Source organism: Pelophylax lessonae (assembly GCF_965119305.1).
Source record: "Pelophylax lessonae genome assembly, chromosome: 3".
In the NCBI taxonomy this organism is placed as follows: Eukaryota; Metazoa; Chordata; class Amphibia; order Anura; family Ranidae; genus Pelophylax; species Pelophylax lessonae.
Genome location: NC_138770.1, coordinates 32,258,845 through 32,281,155, shown reverse-complemented (window position 1 = coordinate 32,281,155; position 22,311 = coordinate 32,258,845). Strand labels below are relative to the sequence as shown.

At 45.1% G+C, this 22,311-nt stretch overlaps 1 protein-coding gene across 1 annotated transcript in view; it reads left to right on the top strand.

Moving 5' to 3' along the window:
• Positions 1-22,311, top strand: part of LOC309550274 (uncharacterized protein) — a gene marked incomplete at both ends in the record, with an annotated part of 1,476,097 nt that overhangs the window by 1,018,138 nt on the left and 435,648 nt on the right. The window contains 1 exon segment of the mRNA XM_082250681.1: positions 8,922-10,038. Coding sequence (XP_082106807.1) covers positions 8,922-10,038 — 1,117 coding nt within the window.

Sequence of the window (22,311 nt, the reverse complement as noted above, 5' to 3'; positions counted from 1 at the left end):
TATAGATAAAACCCCCACTGAGCACAAAGGTTACTGCCATAGATCTCTGGAATGATGTGTATTCACACAGGTATGTGACCCCCTATAGATAAAACCCCCACTGAGCACAAAGGTTACTGCCGTAGATCTCTGGAATGATGTGTATTGACACAGGTATGTGACCCCCTATAGATAAAACCCCAACTGAGCACAAAGGTTACTGCCATAGATCTCTGGAATGATGTGTATTCACACAGGTATGTGACCCCCTATAGATAAAACCCCAACTGAGCACAAAGGTTACTGCGGTTGATCTCTGGAATGATGTTAATAAAGATTTTAGAATGTTGCAGAAACTGACCGATAAACAATACTGGTACTGGTATCTGATGTATGAATCTATCCCTCACACAGGAACCTTGGCCCTCCCTATACTGTCTGATATGATGTAAAGAAATCAATCTATCCCTACCTCACACAGGAACCTCGCCCTCCCTACACTGCTAGAAATGTCTCCCTGCACTATCTGACCAAAAAATAAAAAAACGGCTCTGTCCCTGCCTGAATCGCATGCCTGTCCCTCTCTGAACACCGCACAATGACACTACACACTGCGGCTGCGCGAGCAGCCCTTTATGTAGTGTGGGGCATGTACTTGGCCCTTGAGCCCTGATTGGATAAAGGCAGCCTAGCCTGCCTTTAGTCCAATCATGGCAGAGATCTGTTGATTGGCCAAAGCATGAGGTCAGGGTGCATGCTTTGGCCAATCACATAATGCACTGCATGCGCAGAGCGTATGCAGTGTATTATGGGAAACTCGAATTTCCCGCGAAGAAGCACATTTGTTCGTCATTCGACGAACGAGTAATGTTCGAGTGGAACTTAGCCTCATCCCTAACCAACAGCACATTTAAGCATGTTGCCCAGATGTGAGATCTGAGACAATGAACAGTCCGGCATCTTCGGTATGTTTATTTTATATGGGGATGGGAGAAGGTAAATTAGTGGGATACTCCTCTGGCTCAACTAGGTACAAAAACGAGACACTTGAGAAAAATGCCTTTCAGCGCTGACTTGATGCCAGCTGAATGCCGACCAACGCTTGCTGGCGCTTGCAATCACTGACTTGCTGCACTGTACTGAAGACCGACTTCTGACACTCTGGTTAGCTCAAAAGTCCTTGACACTGCTCCCTCCAGTCCTTCCTGACTGAGGTAGCCTCTTGTAATGCTGCTGCAATTCTTAACACTGTACACACTGCACTGTACACTCTGCACTTCAGGGCCCAACTACTGGCACCCCCTTTGACCTTCAGGGTCAACTCTGGCCCCCCCCTTTCTTTGCTCTTGCACTGGCTAGCTAGCTCCTGGATCCCTCTGACCCTCTCCAGAGTGGTCCCCTCTCATTAGGCAGACCCCCAGGGGCAGTTTGCAGTACTCACGACGGGGAATGCTTTCCTGAAACTCGTCCCCTCAGCTCTGCTGGTCCTCAGCACACCGGATCCTCTCTGCAGCTCAGCTCAGCCCTCTGTCCCCTCAAGCAAGCCGCCTGGGATACCCGATTCTTCCTGTCAGGAGAGACAGCCGTACTGTCCCACCTGGGACTCTGCTTCCCACCAAAGACACTGCGTCATGTGCTCCCCTCAAACTTATACCCTCCCCCAGAATGCTGTGCGGCATAATCTGCCCTTCTGGGATAGATACAAGCCTGGGTGTGCCATTGGCCGGGTTTCCTCCACTGTCCAATGAGAGCCCTCATTGAGCACAGTGGGGAGACTCCCCAGTCTCAACAGACACACCTGGGAACCATGACAACCTAGCTGAAAATCATGGCCTTGCTGATAAGCAGACAAGGCATACTACACTTTACCTAGCACCTACCTTATAGAGTGCTACATATATCTTTATCTTTTAGAATTCAAATAAGAAGAAAAAGGAAAAAATTTAATTTGTAGTAAATATCCAGAATTGTTTTTTTTTTTTCATAATGATCCCAGTCTCAGATATTCATCCTAAAATGTGATCAGTAAAGTCTCCGGAGTACACGGAGATCACAGGAATATGATGTGTCCTGTCAAAGCCCAAAGACAAAGTTCATCTTTATTTTTAGAAGAGGTGGGACGCACCCGGGAGAATATGATTCTTTGTGTGCAGAAACCTCACACAGTGCCCCCCACAGCTCCTCCTCCCAATGTCCCTCCAATCAGAGTCAGAGAATCCTATGACATGACACTGACAACACAGCTCCTCCTTCCAATGTCTCCAATCAGAGTCAGAATATCCTTTGACATGACACTGACCATGCAGCTCCTCCTCCCAATGTCCCTCCAATCAGGGTCAGAGAATCCTATGACACAGAGGCGTAACTAGAACCTTCAGGGCCCCAGAGTAAGAAACCTTAAAGGGCCCCCCTGAGCCCCGGCCAGGGCCCTTCCCACTTATCCCGGGGCTGGAGGGCAGCAGGACCTGGATAGGAGGGCAGCGGGGGTGACACATAGAGGAACAAATCCCCTCAATTTTCCTCCTGCAGCCACGAGAGGAGGAGAACTCGGCTTTTAGCAGCTGCAGGAGAAAAATGGAGGGATTTGTTCCTCTATATGCCGACCCCCCCCCCTTATCCAGATTTACAGGGGAAACACATGGGCCACAACAATTGCAAACCCTTTAGTTACGCCCCTGGGATGAGTGGCAGCGGTGGTGGTGGGGGATGGGATCAGTGGCAGCAGTGGTGGTTAGGTGGGGATGGGATCAGTGGCAGCAGTGGTGGTGGGGGGATGGGATGATTGGCAGCTGTGGTGGAGGGGGGGTTGGAATGGGATAAGTGGCAGCGGCGGTGGGATGGGATGAGTGGCAGCGGTGGGGGGGGTGGAATGAGTGGCAGGGGTGGTGGGGGGGATGGGATGGAATGAGATAAGTGGTGGGGGTTGGGGGGGTAATGGGATGGGATCAGTGGCAGCAGTGGTGGTGCGGGGTGGGATGAGTGGCAGCAGTGAGGGGGAGATGGGAGCAGTGGTGGTGGGGGGATAGGAGGAGTGGCAGTGGTGAGGGGGGCATGGGATCATTGGCAAGGGTGGTGGTTGGGGGGATGGAATGGGATGAGTGGTAGCAGTGGTGGGGGGGATGGATTCAGTGGCAGCAAAGGTGCTGGTGTGGGGCGGGAGGGAATATCGGTGGCAGCGGTGGTGGTGGGGGGTGGCATGAGTGGCAGCAGTGAGGGGGAGATGGGAGCAGTGGTGGTAGGGGGATGGGATGAGTGGCAGTGGTGAGGGGGGCATGGAAACAGTGGCAAGGGTGGTGGTTGGGGGGGGATGGAATGGGATGAGTGGTAGCAGTGGTGGGGGGGATGGATTCAGTGGCAGCAAAGGTGCTGGTGGGGGGGGGGACAGTGGCAGCAGTGGTGTGTGGGGGGGAGGGGGGAATCAGTGCCACTCACTTGCAGATCAGTCGGTCCCTCCTCCTGGCTAGGTCTCTTCGGCTTTCTTCCTGTGTCTCCAGTAACTCCTATCGTATCATGGGGTCTCCTCACACGGTGGAGAGCTCCTCCCCCTTCACTCTACTGGCCCAGCCTGGGTCAGCTGATTTTCCTTTTCAGTCTCCCGACATTTTATCTCCCTACCCTACTGAACTCAATGGGCAGGCAGAGAGGATGGGCGTAGCCTGTGTGTTGGTGAGTTCCCGTGACTGTGGGTGGAGAGGAGGGGCGGGGCAAGGACTGTTTGCCTGTGAGAGTGCATGTTAATGACCAGTGTACTATCTCCCAAGCAGCGGCGGGCGCCCCTACAGTGGTGGAACTCCAGGACCCCATCGCAAGTTGAGGTCAACATGCTTAAATGTGCTGTTGGTTAGGGATGAGCTTCGAGTTTGAGTCGAGGCTAAGTTCGACTCGAACATCGCTTGTTCGATCGTTCGTCGAATGACGAACAAATGTGCTTCTTCGCAGGAAATTCAAGTTTCCCATAATGCACTGCACACGCTCCGCGCGTGCAGCGCATTATGTGATTGGCCAAAGCATGCACCCTGACCTCATGCTTTGGCCAATCAACAAATCTCTGCCATGATTGGACTAAAGGCAGGCTGCCTTTATCCAATCATGGCTCAGGGGCCAAGTACACGCCCCACACTACATAAAGGGCTGCTCGCACAGCTGCAGCGTGTAGTGTCATTGTGCGGCGTTCAGAGAGGGACAGGCACGCGATTCAGGCAGGGACAGAGTTGGTTTTTTTTTGGTCAGATAGTGCAGGGAGACATTTCTAGCAGTGTAGGGAGGGCGAGGTTCCTGTGTGAGGTAGGGATAGATTGATTTCTTTACATCATATCAGACAGTATAGGGAGGGCCAAGGTTCCTGTGTGAGGGATAGATTCATACATCAGATACCAGTACCAGTATTGTTTATCGGTCAGTTTCTGCAACATTCTAAAATCTTTATTAACATCATTAAAAAAAACAGAATGAAACTGTTTATTGAAACACAAAGCACAAGGAAATATACACACTGGGACAATCACTCCCCCTTAGAGCCAATCCACACAAATATACACATCCCATAATAAGCTTACTCAAGGCAGACAGGAACAATAGAACAATGGAATACAGGTATTCAACAACAACAAACCCCCACCCCACTAGCAAGGGTCTATGACAGGCTTCTGCAATATCCTAGCAATCTGCAATATATCTTTATATATTTTCTTAGGGACATTGTTCAGAAATATTATTGTCCCAAGTGAAAGAGCCCCTCACTCTTTCAACACAAACCACACATATAGAACTTAGGATAACCGGGGTAACACGAAAGGCTGAGTCCAGTGTGGTTGTACAGCGAGTCTGATTAGTGCAGACCCGACTGGAGTTCTTGGTCACCCTGTGCGCCTAATAGACACAGGGTGACTTACACATAAGAGGGACTGGGGAAGCGGGACAAGTAGTCTCCATACCTCCCTAAAGCAATCTGGGTTCCACAAGCCCCCCAACCAAAGTGACTCACGTTACACTGATGCTCTTAAGATGTGGGCTGAACCCCACGCCTCCTTACTATTAAAGTAGGGCTGTTGGACCTGCATTGTATGTAATATCAGAAACCTCAGCATTAAGTGGGGTTTAACTAAAAAGAGACCTGACCAGTGAGGTGAGGAGGATTCTGGGAATGTCATTTGATTTTACTATTTGTGTTCAAATCTAGAGTTTTCCTCATGTGAAGTCTGGAGATCATATGACCATCACATTGCCTCCATCTCCCTCCCTGATAGAATAGAGAAATAAAAAGAAGATTTGAGAAGTCACCAGAGAGATCATTGAGTTGCTGACAGGAGAGGTGAGCGGTGCTGGGAAGGACGTCATGATGGAGAATCAGCCGCCCCTCACATCACCGGGTAAGAGGAGACTTTATTGTAAAGGAGAGAGCAGTACGGAGGATCCACCTAGATCCCCCATCATCTGATAAACACATAGAAACAATGTATTCAGTCAGTGTGTGTGTTTCCTACAGATGGATCCAGTAATGGGAACCCACCAGAGAGATGTCCCCGTCCTCTGTATTCCTGGGATTCCACACAGGAAGGTCACACCATCCCCCACCATCATCAGGTAGATGAGGGACAATGATTGGTAGTTCTGATTTATACACAGCATGTTTGTTACAATGAATGTTTTATTATATATTCAGAGTGGAATCCTCGGGGATGATAATATTGATGTTAAAGAAGAGTATAAAGAGGAGGATGAAGAGTATGGAGTGATGGAGGAGTTTTCAGAAGGACACAAGGATATGATGGAGCCACCTAATACCAGGAACCCACCAGAGAGATGTCCCCATCCTCTGTATTCCCGGGATTCCACACAGGAAGGTCACACCATCCCTCAATGTTACAAGGTTGGTGGATTGGAGCATCTAGAACATGGACTTCTGGAGAAGATGTGTTTTTTTTTTTTAATATAGAACATCACAATAATAAAGCTTATATCTTCCAGATGATATTCTCTCCCATTTTCTTGGTTTAGAGTGGAGATCCAATCGATATAGAATTTGAGGTTAAAGCAGAAGAAGAAGAGAGGTATGTGAGGGATGATCAGCAGTCTATGGAGGAGGATGGAATAACGGGGACATTTATAGAGGAGGACACTCCTACAGAGATCAGCACAGGTGGGTCATTAACACTAAATACATTCCTCCACCCATACTGCTCACTGATTGGTCCAGAGTAGGACGGGGACTGGGTGATATCAGCCTGTAATTCCCTGGTCACTTTCCTGAGCTTTGTTCCCCGTTCTGTATTCCTGTATTTCTCTCGGATAATCTTCCTTCTCTGTGCTGCAGACACAATTTATGTCTCTAGACTAGATTTATGGAGATTATGGGGTTCAGCTGGCAGCAAAATGTTGATGTTCCCCATAGGTGTTGCTTGACCTAGACATCTGCGGTATGTACCTTGGTTCTTCTGCCCCATGTCTGGGTCTACCAAGATCTCTGACAGAACAATTCTCCCGGGGTTACTTCCTCTGTTATTTGCTGGCTGTGCCGGGTGGAGGGATATGTCTGTATAGTCTCACACCCAAGTCACTGAGTGCAGTCTCAGGAGATGGGAGGCAGCGGTGTGGGACCTCTGCAACTGATTAGTGAACACAAATATTATGACTCCTGACCCCTGCACTATATACTCTGTTGTACATTACATACTCCTGACCCCTACACTATATATTCTATGTTGTACATTACATACTCCTGACCCCTGCACTATATACTCTATGTTGTACATTACATACTCCTGACCCCTGCACTATATACTCTGTGTTGTACGTTACATACTCCTGACCCCTGTACTATATACTCTATATTGTACATTACATACTCCTGACCCCAGCACTATATACTTTATGTTGTACATTACATACTCCTGGTCCCTGCACTATTTTCTTTATGTTGTACATGTAGCACCCTACAGGTAGGTGCTAGGTAAATGTATAGTGGGCCTTGTCTGCCTAACAGCAGGGCTGTGATTTATTTGGTTAGGGTGTCAGGGCTTCCAGATGTGCCTGCTGAGGGGAGAAGTATCCCCACTGGCTCCTGTGAGAGGCTTCTCAAAAGGCAGTGTGGGAAGCCCAATCAGGGGACACATACAGGATTGTAACTACCCCAGAAGGCAGATTATGCTGCTAAGGATTCTGGGAGTGGGTATAAGTTTGGGGGAAGTGCGTGACAGGGTGTCTTTGGCGGGAGCAGAGTCCAAGGAGGGAGAGTATGGCTGTCTCTCCTTCTGTCTGAGGAAGTGGATGTCTCGGGGTGTCGTCTGAGAATCCAGAGAGTGCTGAGCTGAGAGGATCCAGTGTGCCGAGAGCCTGCGGAGCGTTAGAGGGGTTCAGTCCCAGGAAAGCCTACACAGGTCGTGAGTACAGCAGATTGCCCCTGGGAGTCTGCCAGAGTCAGAGGGGACCACTCCGGAAGAGGTTTTGGGATCCAGTGCCAGCTAGCTGAAAGGGGGTACCTAGGTTGAGGACCCTGAAGTTACAGAGGGGGGTACATAGTCAGTGAACCCCGAAGAACTCAAGGTTAAAGGGGGCACCTGCAGTTGGGCCCTGAATTGTACAGAGTGTGTCAGTTAACAGTTGCAGCTTTATGAAAATCTACAGTGTACTTCCTCAAGCCAGTGCAAGGCGGGAGGGGAGTATTCAGTGACTTTGCAGTACAGCAGTGTCAGTAATTCTACAATTCACAGTCCTGGGTCTTCTGGACTCAGAGTCAGTGGGCGTTGGCTGGCGTCAAGGAAGCACCAATGGGCATTTTTCCAGGATTAAGTCCCAAGTGTAATTAGTCAAGCCTAAAGGAGTATCCCACTCATTTCCTTCTCCCATCCCCCTTTTATACAATAAAAGCCACAAAACCAAGATGCTGGAGTTGTCCATGTCTCAGTTCTCACACCCAGGGCCGCAGCTCACATGGGCTGGAGAGGTAATCGGTAACAATGGCAGACCCACATCAGGCCACAGGCCTGGAAAACCTGCTACATACATTACATACTCCTGACCCCTGCACTATATACTCTATGTTGCACATTATATACTCCTGACCCCTGCACTATAAACAGTGCTCGATGTCGTACATTACATACTCCTGACCCCTGCACTACATACTCTATATTGCACATTATATACTCCTGACCCCTGAATGATATACTCCTGACCCCTGCACTATATACTCTATGTTGTACATTACATACTCCTGACCCCCTGCACTATATACTCTGTTGTACATTACATACTCCTGACCCCTGCACTATAAATCATGGACTAAATAAGGAAGTGCAGGACTTCTTGTGTTGGGAAGATGGCAATGAGTGATGGAGGGGGAGGGGACACTCGTCCTATAATCCCCTCATCACTTTCACTCCTATAAAAGACATTCCCCGTTGTTTCCTCACTCTGTGACTAAGGTCCATGAATAAAGAAAGGATCTGGTAGGAGATCAGAGGACCCATTTACTAGTTACATTGAGGGTGGAATTGTAAGATCCTTAGAGACAAAGCTGCCTGATGTGGGCGGAGTCCTGGTTTAGGGGAACCAATCTTCTGATGTCTAGCAATAATCTTTGTATTTCTATTTTAGTAGATGGACGGGAGATGAGGAAAACCTCAGAGGATTGTCTCACTTTGTCTCCAGACTGTAAAGTAGAAGATGAGGACATCACACAGTATAGTCCAGGAGAAAACCCGGCTACCTCAAATGTCCATCCGGCACCACAAAGTGTAGATGGACCCTCATATTCCTCTTATCCTGAGGAACCTCAGACTGTGAGGGACAGTGCCGGACCATCGTATTCCTCTTATCCTGAGGAACCTCAGACTGTGAGGGACAGTGCCGGACCATCGTATTCCTCCATTCCTGAGGATCCTCAGATTGTGAGGGACGGTGCCAGATCATCGTATTCCTCTTATCCTGAGGAGCCTCAGACTGTGAGGGACGGTGCCGTCCTTACAACAGAGGAGAGGTTTCCCTGTACGGAGTGCGGGAGAAGTTTCAGTTTTAAATCCAAACTTAATATTCATAAAAGATCTCACACTGGTGAGAAGCCGTATTCCTGTCCTGAGTGTGGGCAATGTTTTTCACGGAAGTCCAGTCTTTCCAGACATCAGAGATCGCACACTGGTGAGAAGCCATATTCTTGTCCCGAGTGTGGGAAATGTTTTTCACAGAAGTCCCATCTTTCCACACATCTGAGATCTCACACGGGTGAGAAGCCTTATTCCTGTCCTGAGTGCGGGAAATGTTTTTCAGAGAAGTCCGTTCTTTCCACACATCAGAGATTGCACACGGATGAGAAGCCGTATTCTTGTCCTGAGTGTGGGAAATGTTTTTCACAGAAGTCCCATCTTTCCACACATCAGAGATCTCACACGGGTGAGAAGCCTTATTCCTGTCCTGAGTGCGGGAAATGTTTTTCAGAGAAGTCCGTTCTTTCCACACATCAGAGATCACACATGGGTGAGAAGCCGTATTCTTGTCCTGAGTGCGGGAAATGTTTTTCACAGAAGTCTGATCTTTCCACACATCAGAGATTGCACACGGGAGAGAAGCCCTATTCCTGTCCTGAGTGCGGGAAATGTTTTACACACGTGTCCGCTCTTTCCACACATCAGAGATTGCACACAGGTGAGAAGCCGTATTCCTGTCCTGAGTGCGGGAAATGTTTTTCACGGAAGTCCAATCTTTACAAACATCAGAGATTGCACACAGGTGAGAAGCCGTATTCCTGTCCTGAGTGTGGGAAATGTTTTTCAGAGAAGTCCTATCTTTCCACACATCAGAGATTGCACACGGGTGAGAAGCCGTATTCTTGTCCTGAGTGTGGGAAATGTTTTTCACAGAAGTCCCATCTTTCCACACATCACAGATCTCACACGGTTGAGAAGCCATATTCCTGTCCTGAGTGTGGGAAATGTTTTTCAGAGAAGTCCGTTCTTTCCACACATCAGAGATCGCACATGGGTGAGAAGCCCTATTCCTGTCCTGAGTGTGGGAAATGTTTTACACAATTGTCCGCTCTTTCCACACATCAGAAATGGCACACAGGTGAGAAGAAGTGTTGTCCCGTGTTGGCCATTGATAGCAGGAGAAAAATAAAAATGGAGTCCTTTCCTTTCATTGGTTGAGTACATTTTGTGCGGGAAGATTTCACAAACACTTACAGGTCTGGTTGTTATAAATGTGTTGATGAAATGTGACCCTCATTCCCCCAGTCATGGTGAATTGGGATTTCCTATAATGGTCAGTTTCATCTAGTGGCCGTAATGTGCTTTCCTGACAGATGTCCATGGCAGCATACGTTTGGGTAGCTCCGCCCTCGTTATTCCCCTATAAGACCCCACCCCCATACATGTTCAGGATAAGCCAATTGCTGCGTTCCTTTTTTGTCCTCACTTATAGGACCATTTTTGTATGAAGTTTTCCTACCTATTGGAAGTATTGGTGGGCGGGTCTGGTGCTGGGCAGCTGTGCGGGATGTCAGGAGCTTCCTTTGGTATCCAGAAGTCTTCCAGGATGTCCCGAGTGGTCATTGAGTCCCCAGCTATCAGCGGGTTGGTGTTATGGCACACACATGTAGAGCATCCATGCCTGAAGAGTGGGCCCTGCCATCGGCGGCCATTTGCATTGGCTGGGAGCCCAGCTGTTAGCGGGTGGCCATTAAGTGTTAGACACGTGAAATTCGTTTCGGTGCCAATACAAATTCAGACAAATTTTTGGTTATTCCTAGATTCGGATGTATCCAAATCTCCAAATGAAATTGTAATGAATTTTGTTGAAATCTGTTAAAATTTGCTTTGTTTCTACGTTTTTTAATGAATTCCAACTTTTCAAAACAATTTGAATTCGGATCAGTCAAAAAACGATCGACCGATGCAAATTCTGTGTGAAGAATAGTGGGTTGTTAAGCAGCAAGCTGGGAAACCGGCCGCCCGCATCCTTACCAACCATGACTCATCAGCTGTCAGCGGGCTTCCCCACTGACAGATGAATGGAAAGAAAAGAATGCCGGCATTGCCTGGCAATAGAAAAAAAAAAACAGCGTGCTCCTCCTCCCCCCCCCCCCAGTCCATACTAGACCCTTCAGGGCCAAGATGTAAAAAACAAAAACCAGTGTGGGTTCTCCCCTAAAATCCATACCAGACCCTTTATCCCGGCATGCAGACAGGCAGGTCAGGAAAGTGGGAGGGATGAGTGAGGGCCCCCCTCCTTAACCATATCAGGCCACATGTCCTCAACATGAGGGGGTGGGTGCTTTGGGGAAGCTCTTCCCCCCACCCCACCCCAAAGCACTTTGTCCCCATGTTGATGGGGACAAGGGCCTCTTCTACACAACCGTGGCCTGTGGTTGTGGGGGTCTGCTGTCAGGGGGCTTGTCGTAATTTAAAAGACCCTTTTACCAAGGGAACCCCCAGATCCCGCCCCCCATGTGAGTATCGGGACCATAGTACCTGTACCTATTCACCAAAAAAAGTGTAAAATATTATTAAAAACAAACACAATTTTTGAAAAATCCTCCTACTACTGCAGGCTCCTCCTCCATTTTACCTTTCTTACGTAGGTAAGGGGCGGGGTCACCTGTCTACATCACCTGGTGGCACTGCCCCTTCTGACCTCATGGACCGGTGCATGCTAGGTCCCTGACGTCAGAAGGGGCGTGGTCACCAGGTTATATAGACAGGTGACCCCCACCCCTTACCTATATTAAAGATGTAAATGAGAAGCCTGCAGTAGGCAGAGGGCCTCCATGACGGCGAGAGCGTCTTTTTTTAATTTATTTTTTTGGGTGCGGCGGGCGTTGTGATTGATGACGGATCTACATCGGGGGAGGCTGGATTTTATTTTTTAATAAAGAATTTTTCAAAAATTGTGTGCGTGTTTTTATTACTTTTTGACACTTTTTTTCGTGAATAGGTGCAGGTACTATGGTCCCGATATTCACATGGGGGGGGGGGGGGGGGTTCTGGGGTTCCCCTTGGTAAAAGGGGCTTTCAGATTACAAGGAGCCCCCTGCCTGCAGACCCCCACAAGCACAGTCCACGGTTGTTGGAAAGAGATGCCCTTATCCCCATCAACGAGGTGCTTTGGGGTGAGAGAGCAAAGCTGCCACAAAACACCCACCCCCACCCCATGGTGAGGGCATGTGGCCTTGTATGCGTTGGACGGGGGGGGCGCTCGCTTGTCCCTCTTTTCCTGACTTGCCGAACTGCATGCTCAGGTTAAGATTCTGGTATGGATTTTGGGGGGACCCCACGGCATTTATTTTTTTTACATTTTGGCGTGGGCCTGGTATAGACTGGGGGGGGGGGGTGGGGAGGGGAGGGGATCCCACGTCATTTTTTTCACGAGTGTCCCAACATCCTATCTGTTCAGAGAAATGGGAACCTATAGATGTTCACAAGGAACCACTGTCATATGTGTGGACTTTAAGGGCCCAGCATGAGACAGATAACAACTACATGGATTTATCCTAAAATAACATTTATTGATTTATCTAAAACCAGATCTCAATAAAATTAGGAAACTGACCCCAAACTGAGCTCAGCTCATACACAGGAGATCAATGTCTCCTACTAATTTCACTCATGTACATCATACATATATAAGGATAAGTTGGTATATATCATAAGGTTGGTGTAGGTATAGATATTTCCTCTCTTCACTTAGATGTAACATTTAGTGACGGCCATGTACTTTATTACTGAATATATCTTATTACTATTATAACAATCTCCTTACTATATGGATTTTTTTGTGTCAGATTTTTTTGTATACATGTCTGCATCATATTTGTTACTGATGTCAACATTTGTATCAATTACTGTATGTATAATAAATGACTACATTCAGATTCTATTTTTGTATATCTTAGTTGGTGACCGGCCTCATTTAAAGTCCCACGACCTCTGTTTTCTGTTTGCATTAACCATTAGGGATGGGGGCATGTCACTGTGTTTGCTTCGGATCATATTCCTCTATCTTCGTCTGTTCACTGGTCAACGCGTTTCACACAAGGCTTCTTCAGGACTATGAAGATTTACAGACATTTTTCTCTTAAAATGAACAGACTCGATATTAGTGTTTCATAAGCATAGAACATAATCTTTATTTATGTACATCATAATAAATACAAACATGGCTTACTAGCACACGGCCTTCCTTCGAACCCCCAACAAATTAACCCGACCTGGGGCGGACACAGGGGAGAAAAATCGGACCAAAATGTGTTGTGTATATATAAGTATCTGTCCTGATGATCCTAGGTACAAGATAAAATATACAGTATCTCACAAAAGTGAGTACACCCCTCACATTTTTGTAAATATTTTATTCTATCTTTTCATGTGACAACACTGAAGAAATGACACTTTGCTACAATGTAAAGTAGTGAGTGTACAGCTTGTATAACAGTGTAAATTTACTGTCCCCTCAAAATAACTCAACACACAGCCATTAATGTCTAAACCGCTGGCAACAAAATTGAGTACACCCTTAAGTGACAATGTCCAAATTAGGCCCAATTAGCCATTTTCCCTCCCCGGTGTCATGTTACTCGTTAGTGTTACAAGGTTTCAGGTGTGAATGGGGAGCAGGTGTGTTACATTTGGTGTTATAGCTCTCACTCTCTCATACTGGGCACTGGAAGTTCAACATGGCGCCTCATGGCAAAGAACTCTCTGAGGATCTGAAAAAAAAAGAATTGATGCTCTATAAAAAAAATGGCCTAGGCTATAAGAAGATTGCCAAGACATTGAAACTGAGCTGCAGCACGGTGGCCAAGACCATACAGTGGTTTAACAGAAGAGGTTCCCCTCAGAACAGGCCTCGTCATGATCAGCATCATATGCAGTGGTTGTATTTGGGAAATAAACATATGAGTGCTGCCAGCATTGCTGCAGAGGTTGAAGGGGTGGGGGGTCAGCCTGTCAGTGCTCAGACCATACGCCGCACACTGCATCAAATTTGTCTGCATGGCTGTCGTCCCAGAAGGAAGCCTCTTCTAAAGATGATGCACAAAAAAGCCCACAAACAGTTTGCTGAAGACAAGCAGATTAGGGACTTTGATTACTGGTACCATCTCCTGTGGTCTGATGAGACCAAGATAAATTTATTTGGTTCAGATGGTGTGAAGCATGTGTGGTGGCAACCAGGTTTAGGAGTACAAAGACAAGTGTGTCTTCCCTACAGTCAGGCATGGTGGTGGGAGTGTCATGGTCTAGGGCTCCATGAGTGCCGCCGGCACTGGGGAGCTACAGTTCATTGAGGGAACCATGAATGCCAACATGTACTGTGACATACTGAAGCAGAGCATGATCCCCTCCCTTTAGGGACTGGTCCACAGGATAGTAGTATTCATACATGATAACGACCCCAAACACACCTCCAAGATGACCACTGCCTTGCTAGAGAAGCTGAGGGTAAAGGTGATGGACTGGCCAAGCACGTCCCCTGACCTAAACCCTATTGAGCATCTGTGAGGCATCCTCAAACAGAAGGTGGAGGAGTGCAAGGTCTCTAACATCCACCAGCTCTGTGATGTCATCATGGAGGAGTGGAAGAGGACTCCAGTGGCAACCTGTGAACGTCTGGTGAACTCAATGCCAGAGGGTTAAGGCAGTGCTGAAAAATAATGGTGGCCACACACAATATTGACACCCTGGGCCTAATTTGAACATTTTAAGTTAGGGGTGTACTCACTTTTGTTGCCAGCGGTTTAGACATTAATGGCCGTGTGTTGAGTTACTTTGAGGGGACAGCAAATTTACACTGTTATACAAGCTGTACACTCACTACTTTACATTGTAGCAAAGCGTCATTTCTTCAGTGTTGTCACATGAAAAGATAGAATATAATATTTACAAAAATGTAAGGGGTGTACTTACTTTTGTGAGATACTGTATATATATGTATATCTATATACTGTATATGCACACACATACAGTATACACAAATGTTTTGCCTTTTATCTCTATTTTGAACTGAACGGGTTGCTCTACAAGGCGATCGTTTACATACACAGCACTTTTGCAGCACTTTTTAGGTGCAGGGCACTTTTTTTTTTAAGGACACAAAACTACTTCAAAAAGCATTTTGAGGCGCTTCCCATTCATTTCAATAGAGAGGGGCGTTTTTGAGGCGCTTCTTTTTAGCATTCCAAACATGCTCCAAAGATGCTGCTTGCAGGATTATTTTCACTGCCCCACCAGCACCCCTCCCCCCCCCCCAGGGTGAAAGCATTCATTGATTTTAATGGGAATGAGAAAGAAAGAGAAAAGGAAGTAAGTCTGTCCGAGGATTTACCACCAGCCGTTCCTGGAGTCAGCGCCTTGTGTGTGGAACCTGCAGATAGGGGAGCCAAGGAGACCATATTATGTAGAAGAGGGGTTGTTTGTCTCGGAAGACACGAACCATTCTTTCATTTAGCATTATCCATGTGAGCTTACACTTCGTTAAGGCGATGTCTATATCTGGGCTTTTCCAGGCGGTCCCAATAGCAGTTTTGGCCACCAAGAACATGAAGTATATTAAGGAAGAGAGCAAAGAGTCCTATGGTGGTATTAGAGAGACAACCTTTAGCCTGGGCTCACACAAGGCCATGCCCCCAACACATTTTACTCCGCCCCCGGAGCTTAGTCATGGGGAAGAACATGAAGTATATTAAGGTCCATGTGTGTTCCAGGACATTTTCGACTGGTTTATTTAGTAGGGTAAAATATGAAATAGTTATGTAACCAGGTTGGTAGGCGACTAATAAGGATGGAGGGAGGGAAGGGAAAGGAATGAGACAAGGAGGGGGTAAGTCTACCAAACACTGGATGTGGGGATTTGAATGTGCCTGTCTATTAATACCAAAGACCAAAAATGTATAAAAAAGGATAATACATATTTATTGATTATAACAAACAACAATATATATGAAATCATATAAATAATACAATATCTGTTTAAAGTACATCTTGTGGATCTACGCGTTTCGCTGAACAGAGCATCTTAAGGATCCAAGAGAATATTCTTATCAGATAAATCCATATAAAATCACAATATCTAAAACAAACAATAATAACAAATCAATATACATAGTATATAAAAAGAAATGAAAAAAAAATAAATAAATATAAATAAATACATTATTAGGAAAAGAAAAAAGGGGGTGTGAGTAATCAGACTAAATTGGGCCATCGGGGGGGGGGGGGGATTCCAAAAAATTGGAAGGCGGAGAGGAGGATCACAAAGTAAAAGCCATTGAAACATGTCTTTACCCTTTTAGTAAAAAATCAAATCAAAAACACTGCTCCTTGCATCAGTGATGTATGATGATGTTTAGAAATCTGTATAGAGTACAGCTGAAAGATAAGGAACTAAAGACCGAAAAAGAGTAAGATCAACCATAAAAAGCAGTGAATGGTATGTGCAATATGAATACTGACAACCCCAGAAAGGGGTATTAGAATTATATAAAGTGGGGGCGTGACCGGAAGCCGTCATGTGAGACGTGCTTAGTGATTCTTCCCGACGCCGAATGCACCTCCGACGCTGATAGCAGAGAAGACGCCGAGGAGAGACATAGGGGAGTCGGCTATTATAGAGCGAGACCCGGGAGCGGAGGATTGAACCGCCGCAGATACTGGCCCCTGCGTTAGGATCAGAAGGAGCCACAGACGGAGGATTGAACCGTCCCGCTAGGCGGAGGAGTGAGCCGCCACGGACATTAGGTCCCTACATTGGGAACAGGAAGGAGCCGAAGACGGAGGAGTGAGCCGTCATACATAACGGTCCCTGCACTGCCCCAGGTGGAAGAGCGAGCCGCCGCAGGCGTTGACATCGCATGTGGTGGACGGAGGACGGGAGAGGCAGAGCAGACATTGCTAATTATCGGCTGGGTAACTGTGGACTAAGGCTGGTAGAGAGGGGAGAGGTGGTTACCGCCAGCTATACCGCCAGGTACTGCCCCATTGCGCTGGTGTACCACTATACTAGTACATCACCGTAAGCAACAGAGACGCTAGAAAGCTGAACAACGCAAGGAGGAAGCTGTAAAGAAAGCTCTACCCTGCCCCTCTTAACAGCAGGGAAAGACGGGAGAAATCTGAAATCTAGCATGGTGGTCAAGAAAAAAGGAGAACTGTGAGTACTTTAAACACGTGAAAACTGCAGTGTGATGAAGTGATTTACATGGTGCATAGTCTTTAAACATAATAAATAAGGAGAGACTACCAAAAATCACAGCCCTGGGAAAGAGATTAAGTTACTGAGAAACGGTGTTAACCATTAGAAACCTGAGAGGGGACCTTATACCCTAATAACCTATAGAGGGGACTGGCCGGGACAATTCAAAATAAGCTGACCGAGCCCCAATTTAAGGAGGATAAGAAAACCTTACACTGTGAAGTATTTTTGGAGAGCAAAGGCTGTAGCCCCCTAGTGGATAAGAAAGTAAGATGACACTTGCTAAAAGGAGAAAAGGAAGAAAAAGCACAGGAAAAGAAGGAAAAGCCCAGACAAGCAAAACTGAAGGGGAAATCGACCGTTTTTTCAATAGCAAAAAATCCACCAAAGGGGTGAAATTGACATTCACAAGCCCAGAAACCAGTGACATATCAAATTCATTAGAAACCACCCCCTCTGTAGAAGAAGAGGCCAACAGCGTAATGAATAGTCAAAAAGAGACCCCGATATCCTGTATACTCACACAAACTGCCTCACAGAACTCAGAGCTTAAAATAATGTTACAAGCACTACCGACAAGGGCAGACATAGAGCAAATGATTAGTAGAATAGAAGAAAAACACCAGAAAGAAATACAGGAGGTAAAGAAAGATATACAGGATATCACAGTTCGTCTAGTAGAAGAGGAGACATCCATTAACTCATTAAAGGAAAGATTACTAGCTTTGGAGTTAAAGGGTGTTAACCAAAAAGAAACAGAAGACGCAACACAGTTACAGTTGGAGGATATTGAAAATAGAAGCCGCCGTAGTAATCTGCGACTACGAGGCATAGCTGAAACTATTGGCCATGACAAACTAGCTGAGACTGCGAAGGAGATTTTTAAACAAGTTCTCAAAAACAAACTACCAGAAAATTTAGAAATCGAGAGGATCCATAGAACCGGCGGCCCTAGAAGGACAGAAGATAAATGGCCTAGGGATGTGATCTGCAGGATACACCACTATATACACAAAGAGATGATCTTGAGACAAGCTTGGGAGGCTAAGGATATAACATTAGAAGGAAGGCCAGTTAAGATATATTCGGATATATCTAGAGGAACATTGCGAAGAAGGGCGATTCTCAGACCATTGTTGGAGCTAGCCAGAAAGGCAGGATGTACTTATAGATGGGGATTCCCCTTCTATGCAGCGTTCCGTAGAGACGGCAGATCTTTTATCCTGAGATCACACCAAGATTGTGATGCATTTTTCCGGTTCATAGAGACGGAACCCATACAGGTCGCCAATTGGCTGAGTCGCATACCTAGGGAAGAAGCTTTTGAACACCCTCAGCGACAGAAGAAAGGGATAGAGAGTATGGAGGAAGAAGTACTAAGAGAAAAATAAATAACAATTGGGATAGGGAAAAGGGTCCTCCCCATGTAACAGACTTAATTTAACGGAGAGAGGGTTTTTTTTTTTTTTTTTTTTTTTTTTTACACTAAAATGTTGAGGTTTCACTTAGTATTCATGTTATATGTTGCTAAATTAAGGAGGGGATGTGCCCTCCCTTATGTTTAAATAATATACACGATTGGGGTTTTTTTTTTTTTTTTTTTTTTTTTTTTCTCTTGGAAGGTTGAGTTAGCACTAAGCATCAAAGTGAAATGTTGATAAATTAAGGAGGGGGTGCTCCCTCCCTTATGACCTTAAAAAATTTACACGATTGGGTGATTGAGGTTTTTTTTTTTTTTTTTTTTTTTTTTTTTTTTTTTTTTTAAATGTTGAGTTAGCACTAAGTATCAAAGTTATATGTTGATAAATTAAGGAGGGGATGTTCCCTCTCTTATGCCTTAAAAAATCTACACGATTGGGTTTTTTTTTTTTTTTTTTTCTCTCACTGAAAATGTTGAGTTTTCACTTAGTATTTATGTTATATGTTGCTAAATTAAGGAGGGGATGTGCCCTCCCTTATGCTTAAAATATACACGATTGGGCCTTTTTTTTTTTTTTTTTTTTTTGGTAACTATATTAAATGTTGTTAAATTAAGAAGAGGAAATTGCCTCAATGGCGGGTAAAGAGCCTACATGAAGGAGGGGTTTTTTCTTTATTTTATCAATAGGATATAAAGAAAGTTTAAGATGAGGGAAAAAAGGATAGGTGTCTAGCCTTGGGTCGAGGAAAAGTATATTTGTAAAAATCAGGGGGTAGACGGGAAGGGGGCTGAGAGGGGAGAAGACAATGGAAATGAGGAGGAGACCCTTTTTTTTTTTTTTTTTTTTTTTTTTTTTCCTTCTTTCTCTCGCCTCATTATTTCAGAACTCTCCCCAGCTCCCCCCCGGAACGGCTTCCCCTTAATAGCAAAATTGAAGGGGTCGGAGGTGGGAAGGGAAAGGAAGAATCACACCGGGGTAGTCCCCTAGTTAGGAAATCCACACAAGTTGCATATAGCAACGCCGTGTGAGATAAGGATAGGGTAACTATCCAAATTGACAGAGAGAGGAGAAGGACCTTGATAGGGACCGAACCCTCTCGACTGCCAATTAGTTAGGGAAGGGGTTTTTTTTTTTTTTTTTTTTTTTTTTTCTTTCTTTTTTTTTCTTGATTTCCTGTGTAAATAGAGATGGAGGAGGTAAAAATTATCTCTTATAATGTTAGGGGATTAAATATACCAGAAAAAAGGCACATGCTATTAGGGGAATTAAGACAACAGAAAGTTGATATCGCACTAATACAAGAGACACATTTTAAGACAGATAAGTTACCATATCTTAAAAATAGATTTTTTCCCTATTCATATCATTCCACAAACGAACAGACAAAATCAAGAGGGGTATCAATATTATTAGCAAAGGATGTCCCATGGACTTATCAGGATAGTAGGCAAGACCCGGAGGGAAGATTCCTATTTTTGAAAGGACGGATAGGCGAAACTCAGGTGACGCTAGCAACATTATACGCGCCTAATAAACGACAAGACAGGTTTATATCAAAGACCCTGACCAACTTAAGGATCTTCTCTGAAGGACAACTGATTGTTGGAGGGGACCTTAATATACCATTGATACCGACTGTAGATACCTCCCTAGGGACTTCGGTACTTTCCACTAGACTATGTAGACGAGTCTTGAAGATAATGCACGAATCCCAGTTGATCGATATTTGGAGACTACAACATCCCGATGAAAAAGACTACACGTTTTACTCGACAGTACACAAAAACTACTCGAGAATAGATTATTTTCTGATACCACATGCGCAGTTACAAGCAGTCCAAAAATCATCTATTAACAATATCGCCTGGTCAGATCATGCATCTATAGTAATAATATATAAACTAACAGAGAACTCTTCACAGAAAAGACAGTTTTGGAGGTTGAACGAAAGCCTGTTACAAAGGGAAGAGATATTAAAAGAAGTAATACAGGAATTAAATACGTACTTTGAGATCAATGACCAAAATGACTGCAATATGGGCACCCTTTGGGAAGCCCATAAGGCAGTAATTAGAGGTACCCTTATTAAGCATGGGGCACGTATAAAGAGGGAAAGAAATAAACAGATGTCTCAGTTACTGGAAAGGCTTAGAGTGTTAGAAACAAAACATAAACAATCCCCAACGAATAGCATATATACAGACCTGACTATGACCAGAAAGCAGATCACGGATTTGCTACAGTACAAAGCTAAAGCAAACATACAAAGGGGCCGTAAATTAAATTATGAAGCTGGAAATAAGTGCGGGAAACTGCTTGCCAAGACAGTTCAGGAACAGAAGTTGAGATCGTATATACCCAATATTGTAACATCGGAGGGGATTAAAAAAACTCTACCAACACAAATAACTGAGACATTCGAAAAATTTTATGCCTCATTATATAATTTAAATAATGAGATACCATCACAAAGGGAAATAGAAAGATATCTAAATCAGTCCAATTTACCCAAAATCTCAGAGGAGGACAGGGAATACCTAGAGGAAGAAATTAGTCTAGAGGAAGTACAACAGGCAATAAGGAAAATGAGACCAGGGAAGGCACCAGGACCAGATGGTCTGACAACACAATATTATCAGCTATTATCCCATATTCTAGGACCCTACCTAGTAAGACTGTATAATGCAACAGGTCTGGACGGAACATTGAGTAGAGACACACTTACAGCACATATCTCACTGATATTAAAAGAAGGCAAAGATCCAGCGGCCTGTGGAAGCTACAGGCCGATATCTTTGCTGAACGTAGATTTGAAGATATTCACTAAGGTGTTAGCGGATAGGTTAGCAAGAATATTACCAAAACTGATCCACCCAGACCAGGTAGGCTTTATGACATCAAGAGAAGCAAAAGACAATACCATCAGAATACTCAACCTGATACATATAGTAAATGAGAAAAAGATCCCTTGTGTGGTATTAAGCGCCGACGCTGAGAAGGCCTTCGATCGGGTTGGATGGCCTTATCTATTTGCAGTACTTAAATATATTGGGATGGGAAATTCGATGCTAGATAGGATAATCAGAGTATATACAAATCCAGTAGCTAGGGTGAAAGCCAATGGCCTAATATCAAATGCGTTCCCAGTAAAGAACGGCACCAGGCAAGGATGCCCATTATCACCCCTCCTATTTGCCCTGTCACTAGAGCCCTTTCTTTGTAAGATCCGATCGAACCTGGACATTGAGGGAGTGAGGGTAAAGGGAAAACAATTCAAAATAGCCGCTTACGCGGATGATATGTTATTTTCACTGTCTAACCCAAATATCTCACTGCCAAATTTGATACGAGAATTCAAAAGATATGGGGCAGTGTCAAATTTGAAAATTAATTTCGGGAAATCAGAAGCTATGGGAGTGGGGATGACATCAACTCAAATACAAGCACTGAAAAATAATTATGAGTTTAAGTGGAGTGAAACGGCAGTGAGATATTTGGGGACACATATACCAACAAAATTGTCACGAGTATACGATCTCAACTTCTTACCCCTGATAGCAATGACTAAGAAACTGTTAGAACAATGGCATGTGGGGATGCAGTCATGGTTCGGCAAGTGCAACCTATTGAAGATGATTGTACTCCCAAAATTTTTATATCTCTTCCGGGCCTTACCAGTTAGGATACCAAGTAGATTTTTCGCAGTGATAAACTCATTATTTTCAAAATATAT